This window comes from Quercus lobata, chromosome 1, assembly GCF_001633185.2.
Source record: "Quercus lobata isolate SW786 chromosome 1, ValleyOak3.0 Primary Assembly, whole genome shotgun sequence".
NCBI lineage: Eukaryota > Viridiplantae > Streptophyta > Magnoliopsida > Fagales > Fagaceae > Quercus > Quercus lobata.
This window is the reverse complement of record NC_044904.1, coordinates 35,396,148-35,404,275: the sequence shown is the minus strand read 5'-3', so window position 1 is coordinate 35,404,275 and position 8,128 is coordinate 35,396,148. Positions and strand designations below refer to the sequence as shown.

Sequence of the window (8,128 nt, the reverse complement as noted above, 5' to 3'; positions counted from 1 at the left end):
AACATCTCAGGCAACATCACCTCATACTTCAGAGAGGGGAGAGGTGTCATGAAGGTTTAAATCTTCTTTTTCAGAGCCACGGGAGTTAACATTTGCATAACCCAACAATACCACCCTACATTAGTTCTATGTGATCGCCCATGTCATCTTGCAGTGTGTCATAATCATTGTGATATCAACTTGCACAAGTATTCTCTCAAGAAAATCACAAATTTTGCAATTATTGTTAGCGCATTAGATCAAACATTTCCTCCCCGTTAGAAAATAGATACATTTCATGATTCAAATTAAAAATGTTATAAATCTACAAGTGTAAAATTGTACATCACGACACAATTCTTATACATACTAGTTATTAACCCGTGCTATGCATGGGAAAGTTTGGCAATTTTATTTTAATATATTATACATATTTGTTTTCTTTATTAAGTAATAATAAATCAAAAAATGTCAATTAATTTCATATTAACATGATATAATATTATATATGCTATCTCTATAGTATATATGAACAAATAAATCAAGGTTAATAGTAATTTGATGATTATTTCATAGGTTCATATAACAATTTCCACATTAAAATTGCAATAATATAACAACAAAAACTCACATACAAATAAATACAAAAATAATTTGTTTATGCTTGTATGCTTTCACTTCTCATGGATGGAAATCTTCATTACTATATATGGTTGTATCTCTATATTGCTGTACATTTTGCAGAGGGATTGTATTTTTGTATGATGTAGTCTTATTTTTCACCTTAAGGCAAAGTTAAACATGGCCCTAAAGAGCAACAAAAAGTTGTTTTTAGACCCTTAGCAGTGTTCTCTCTTTTCCATGGTACCCTAGATACTCCCAAAAGTACAACTTATATGCCTTGAAAAAGGAAATAACTTACTAACTTCCTTGACAATAACAAAAACCTCCCTATGAAAATGTCCATTTAACAAGATAATAATCATATTCTTTAGTTTCACTAATCTGTAGTTGAAGAAAAGTGAGGTTTTAATATTAGAGAAAATACCTTTTCCACCAAATTCTTCCTTCACCCTTTTAACAAAATCCTCCATCTTGTAATTGATGCAAACATTAGCTCTACAATCCTTGCAAACAGCTAATTTTTCATCATTCCTTGCCAAACACAATCTAAAATATATTATACATGGAAACTAAACTTATGCATGCATTAGAAGAAAAGTGATATTGAACTATCAGCAACAATACTGAATTGCAAACAATAAGGAGTGGTGTTTTATATTATATATAAATAGATATAGATTTTCAATTTTAATATAGTGTGAGGAGAGGAAGAGTTGAAGAAGTTAGAAAGCCAAAATTTGGCATTAGGAAGTTAAGGAGTTTGTCGTTTGATATTGTAACCATGGAACACAAAGAGTTGCCATTTGAAATTGTATTTGTGGAATACAAAGGGTTGTCGTCTGAAATTGTAATAGTGAAAGAGATAGAGATGGAAATTTTTAAAACTTTAACCGTGAAAAGAGATAGAATTGGAAATTATTTTCTTTTTATTGGGATTTTTAAATTTAAAAAAATTATTTTTAAATTATAGGATAAATTAAGGAAAAAAAATGGTAATGACATGACCCTTTAACTTTTAATAATATATAGATAGATTTTGAATCGTGAAATACACTCTCTCCCTTCTTATTAGTCCTCAACGACCTACACATCGCCTTTTCGCTTATCTGATAAAGAAGTTGCTGAATCCTGATTAGTGATTACAGTAGGCCAATCAAAAGTCTTGAGACAGCTGTGTAGGTCAAAGGTGGAGACCACTCGCACCGGTAAGATGCAACACATGATGGAGATTAGTATTATCGGCGTGCAAGTGCAACAGCAGCTAGGACCAAGCTCTGTAAGCAGTGTCAACTCCACAAATGCACACAGCTAACCTAACCCCACAATTAAACCTCCCCAAAAACCCTCTTAAAATTTGATACATCATCTAATTAAGTAATTATATAATTAAAATATGAAAAATGACAATCTAGATAAGAGAAAATCTTGTTGCATCACCTGTTTAACAGGATCTTATACACATCTCAAGAAAATAACTAAAATTATGACTTAAAATCACAATTTGGGACGGTTTCAGTTGTTTTTTTTTGGATGAATATAAAATGGTGTAAAATAGTTTCTTATTTTCAATGATCCCAAACCCATAAAAAGCATCCAAAGACTGGTCTATCTTTGCTGTAGTTATGCACGTGGAGGTGATCATCCAGTCTCTCCCTCCATTTCTTTTTCCTAAACAACTGTGTTTTTTACCTTTTCCAGTCTCAGTAAATATAATAAAAATAAATTTTCATTTTTTTATTTTATAAAACAAACACACTTCTGACAGGTCCAAACCACCCCCACACAAAAGCACTTTCTTGGATACCATTTTCCTCTCCACTCTACTTTCCCGGGAAAAAAAAAGAAAAAACTTTTCTTGGATCTAAAATTTCTTTTTCTTTCTCCTCCATTGCCTCCCCACTTCAATTCTGAACCAAAAAAACTCTCACTTCTGCTTTCTCTCTCTCTGTTTGATTTCCGAGAAACTTTCGTTTCCTTCATTTTCCCTCCCTAACTTTCCCGAGAAAATTCCAATCTCTGGTGCTTCCCCCCCCCCTCTCTCTCTCTCTCTAAAGATTGAATGGCGGCGGCGGCGGCGGAGAACGCATTGAAATCAAGAGAGGTATCGGCGATGATAAAGCAAGGCTTCATCTCAGACCACCATACGCTCTCGTTTTCTCCTTCTAGACTACCGCCTCCACCGCAAACCACGAATTCCTTTCCTAGGGTTTACTCTCCTTCCTCTTCTCCACCACCACAACCACAACCACAACCACAACCAACACCTCCGACTAATTCTTACTCTCAATCTCAGTCTCAAACTCTCTACGAGATGATGTCGGAGGAGCAACACCGCGAATCGAAGCTCTCCGACGACAGACGCCGCAAGCTCCACCTCCGCGTTTCGAAAATCCTCGACGAAACGCAGACGAGGACGACGTCGTTCCGGGACCGAAACGGCACGGACGGTTTGGGGTTCGGTTTCGGAATCGGAAGCGGCGGGGACGTGAAGGTGTCGGTGGTTGGGAGAGACGGGTTTCGAGTGACGATGGAAATGCACAAGAGCGTGTTGGAAGAGAAGAGCCGATTCTTCGACGAGAAGATAGGGGTGGCCCACTACGTCGAGATCAGCGATTGCGATGACGTGGAAGTCTACGTGGAAACCCTAGTCTTGATGTACTGTGATGAGTTCAACTTGAAGAAGAGGTTGATGGGTGAAGACGTGTCCAAGATTTTGGCTTTGCTCAAGGTAACCAACCGTACAAACATAGTATATTAACTAACTAACTGCAATTACCATTTTCATATTAATGCTAAAAACAAAAATAGTTTATAAATTGATGTGACAATTAAATTTTTTTATGATCAGTGACCCACCAATCTGTTTTTGTAGAGTAAAACTACAAATTTCATAATTGCTAAGTTGACATGTTATTATGGATTCTAATGTGGTATGTTGTGAGATATGTTATAATCAATTGCTAAGGTGGTATGGTCCATGGTGTGATTGGTGTTAATAAAAGTGGTAGCTAAGTTGGCATGATGTGATTGGTGTTAATAAAAGTGGTATAGTGAACTTATGAAAGTAATGTAATTCTAATCACAATTTGTCATTTGTAATGTAAAACAAAATAGTAAAAGTTAACAGATGATCTAAAAGCATTAATTTAGAAAATATCTTTTTCCCTTTTATGGGAAAAGAAAAAGATAACTGATTTTTTTTTTTAACAACTCTTTATATTTTCTATAAAAATAATATCAAAACTTTCTTAAAATTGTTAATGGAAATTGTCTATTAACAAATGCCTTAAGGATACTCATTAATTGGACAAAAAAAAATTGAAATTTTTTGTGTACCTATCTTTTGTATGTGGTTTCTGAGTAAATTTCTGGAGGGATATATGATTTTGGGGGTGCTTTGTTTGTGGAGTACAGTACGACACAGCGACATGAGTAATTTCTGAAAAAAATATGACATGAAATGGCCGGTACGACACCAATATGACGTTGGTATGACATAGGTATAGCACCCTAAATGAAGTGCCCGTGCTTCCTAGTTTGTATCAAGAGGAGGGAAGCACTTAGAATTGCCTAGAGACCTGTCTTATGAAGTGGATGTTTTTGGTTTGTATGTAACTTAGTGTGTTGTGACTTGGCCAATAATTGAACATGTGCAATCCTTCCATCTCAAAGGCAGCAAATAATTACAGGGCTAAATTCCTTGGATGGTTTGGTTTTACATATACCATGTAATTGTTAGGACCCAATACCTCATGGTAGGAATCTTGAGACACAAGGACCATTAGACTAACCCCTTGTGGTTGTGAAATGCTGTCATATGAATTAAGAAGCTAGAGCATATTCAGTTTGTGGGAGGCAAGGTTGAGTCCACTACTTTCAGTTTGATGTGAACGATGATTTAGATATGGGTGGATTGGTTCTAATACTTTGTTTTGTGTGCTGATATTGTTGTTGGAAATTGAAGAAAATGAGAGAGTGGAATTATATTTACTTGTTTGTTTGTAGATGATTTCATTTTGTTTTTTTAAAGGAATTGGGTCTAGCTTTGTTTAAGGGTTTGGCTTTAAGAAATGTTAAATCAGGACACTTCAAGTTATACGATCACTTCGCCCCTTCCTCCCCCTCCCCCTTCTCTCTCTCAAAAAGAAGAAAAGGGAATTGAAAGGTTCTCATTTGGTACTGGATCAGAAAGGACAAATCTGTAACTTGGAATGTTGGATTTTACCTTTTATGGATCCATCAGGGACTAAAATCTTCATTAATATGAATTAGATTCATTTTAATGGCTTAGCATGTTCATGTTGAGCCTTTTCTTGTTGCCAAGCAAGGCTACATAGAAGATACAATTCAAAACTTAGATTACTTGTGATTTTCATTGATAATTTTGGAAAGGAGAAGAAGAATAATTTTGAAATGTGGGAACATCCTATAATCTTTATTTCTGTGTCTCAACAGTTCATAGACTAAAACACTACTGTATATAAACTTCAAGCTTTATGTATTCTCTTTTCAGTAGCTATGAAGAGAGTAAGTACCGTCCATAAGATTTTAACTTTTTATTGATTCTCAGAAAAACAAGAAAGCAAGGCACTGACCTTTTGCTTTTGCAAATTCAAACTGCTTATACCATGTTCATATCATCTGTATATGGGACTGTAAAATCTCTCTTTAGTTTTTTCCTCACTGAGTTTGTTGTAGTGAAATATTTGTAGGTATCTGCAGCTATCATGTTTGACGCTGGGATTATATCATGCTTAGAGTATTTGGAAGCCATACCATGGTCTGAGGATGAAGAGGAAAAAGTCATATCTCACCTCAATAAACTTGAGCTTAATGACTCTGTCACCGAAGTTCTGCTGAGAGTATCATCTGAACCTTCTACTTCTACAAGAGCTGATGACATCTTCTTGAGATTGCTGTCTGGTGTTCTGCTAGCAAAAGATGATAAAGCTCGTCGAGAAATGAAATCTCTGATTTCTCGGCTACTAAGAGAAGATGCAACCAGTGAGAGCAACAGGCTTGATGTCTCAAAGGATGTCCTTTATCATCTTTGCCATAGATGTCTTAGTTCTCTTAGCCTATGCCTATCTGAAGCTACAGCTGTGGATGAGAATCGAGATCGAGGGGTTTTAATGGCTGAAATAGCTCGAGAGGCTGACAATATGCAATGGATCGTGGATATTCTAATTGATAAAAAAATGGGAGATGAATTTGTGAAACTATGGGCAGATCAGAAGGAGCTTGCAACTCTCCATTCAAAACTTCCCATCATGTACAGGCATGAAATCAGCAGAATCACTGCACAAATTTGTATTGCTATTGGGAGAGGTCATATTTTGGTGCCCAAAGACACCCGGTTTTCATTACTGTCCACATGGCTGGAGGCCCTTTATGAAGACTTTGGATGGATGAGAAGGGCTTCTAGATCAGTTGATAAGAAACTGGTTGAAGATGGATTAAGCCAAACAATTCTTACGCTGCCGTTGCCGCAGCAGCAGGCTATCTTGCTTAATTGGTTTGATCGATTTCTTAACAAAGGAGATGACTGCCCCAATATTCAGAGGGCATTTGAAGTTTGGTGGAGAAGAGCCTTCATCAGACAATTTGCAGCTGAGCAGGATACTTCCCAGTTGCAAATTACTGTTTGTGATTATCCAAATTAAAAGGTTTGTTCCCCGTGTCAAAAAAAAAGAAAAAGAAAAAAAAAAAAAGCCCAGACCTCATGTGTACATAAGAAATGACAATTTTTTTGCTTGTCAGCCGAGTCTTTTTCTGCTTTAATCCATTTTGATTTCTGATTTTCTTTATAGAGAAAAAAGAATATCTGAAAGATGCAGTGTTATATAGAGCAGTTTATGGTGAGAGCCCTGGAAACTAGTGAAAATTGTATAATGATTAATGATGCAAATCTATGCCTTGAGGTTTTGTTTGAGCTCCATTATGGCTTTGCCATGGTTGCACGTTAGAAAATAAAGGTTATAGTCCATAATCGTTGGATGATGATGTTGCTAGTTTTTTTTATGCAGGAAGTACGAAGAAATATTAATTTTAATTTAGTTTCTTTAGTTTTACAGTCGTTTGTATTTTTGTTGGTTAATTATATTTTAGATATCGGTAGTTAATTATATTGGGAAAAATGCCCTCACACCCCTCCTAAACTTTTGAAGTACTCCTTCCGTCCTACTTTGTTTGTCCTCTATTCTATTTTGAGATGTCCCAAAATATTATCCTGTTTCTAAAAATAAAAGTTATTAATTTACTAATGTTCCTATTTTTTTTTTTATAGGACTAATGTTCCTATTATACCCCTATTAATTTACTAATTTAATTTTTTAATAAATTTATTTAAGGATAATTTTGGAAACTTATATATTTTTAAAAGGTAGACAAAATAATAAATGATGTTCTCTTAAAATATTTGACTTTTCAAACAGGATAAACAAAATGGGACGGAGAGAGTAGTAACCATCACACTACTTAAACTTTTATTTTAGCCAATTTAATACCTGAACTTTTCACATTAGCCAAATTGTTACATCCATTAGTCGGCTGTTTGTTAAGCTAACGTTTTAGTCATGTGACACGCGTGTGGAAAAAAAAAATTCTCAAAGCCAATTGAAAACGATACAGAGATGATTGAGAGGAGAGACAAACCTGGGTTGAGTTTAAAGAAAGACCTAGGGGATTGAGGATCGGATTAGATGGCACCGTTCGTGGTCTTGTTGGAACTGGAGTTCATGGTCCTGCCGCCAATCAAGTTGTTCATGGTCTCGCCGTCGACCAAATCTGGAGTTATGGGTGTTTCAATTTTATCTTTTTTGTGCAAGAGAGAGAAACAGTTTGATTTCTTGAATCTTGTGTCTTCGTGAGGAGGACGGAGTGGGGACGAACACAGATTTTCAAAAGGTGTTTAATTTTAATATGCAAGTGGTTGTGAATGGGAACTTGAAGGAGGATCAGAGATACAGAGGAAGTTTAGGGAGAAAGGGCATGGGTCTGTGATACCGGAGATTGTGTTTTGGAACTCGAGTTGAGGATAGCTCTTTTTGCTTGGATTTTATCTCCATGAATTGAAAGAGCTGGCCAAACATCCATGCGAAGCTTCTGGGTGATCTAATCACATCCTTTCTTGGTATCCATGAAGATCAATTTTTCCAGACCAGGTCAATCATATATTGCTCTTTTGTCAAACATATAAACAACAAGTTTATCCTAGAATGAACCATAAAGAAATTAAATTTCTAACTTCATAAGTTTCAGGACATGCCAATACCAGCAATTTTGAAAAATGGAGCATTAAACATTAAAAAATTTAATTTAGCCTTGTATTGCTCAACGGAGGACAAAAATCAAGTTGCTCACTAATCTTGGATTAGATCAAGCCAATGAAAATTTGTGTTTTTTTATCATTGATAGAAATCAGCTTAAAATTAAAATTAGGATGCAGAAAATCCCTTATCGTTGTTTGTGTAGAAATCAACCTATTTCTATCTCTTGCACAAAAGAGAGAAAACTGACTTCGGCT

General features: G+C 35.5%; 1 protein-coding gene across 1 annotated transcript; it reads left to right on the top strand.

Moving 5' to 3' along the window:
* Positions 1–2,353: 2,353 nt before the first annotated feature.
* LOC115988566 (BTB/POZ domain-containing protein At5g60050) lies at positions 2,354–6,600 on the top strand. Its single transcript, XM_031112137.1, has 2 exons — positions 2,354–3,331; positions 5,316–6,600. Exons 1-2 carry the CDS (start codon positions 2,663–2,665, stop codon positions 6,264–6,266), a joined length of 1,620 nt encoding a protein of 539 aa, XP_030967997.1. The 5' UTR covers positions 2,354–2,662; the 3' UTR covers positions 6,267–6,600.
* Positions 6,601–8,128: the final 1,528 nt, after the last annotated feature.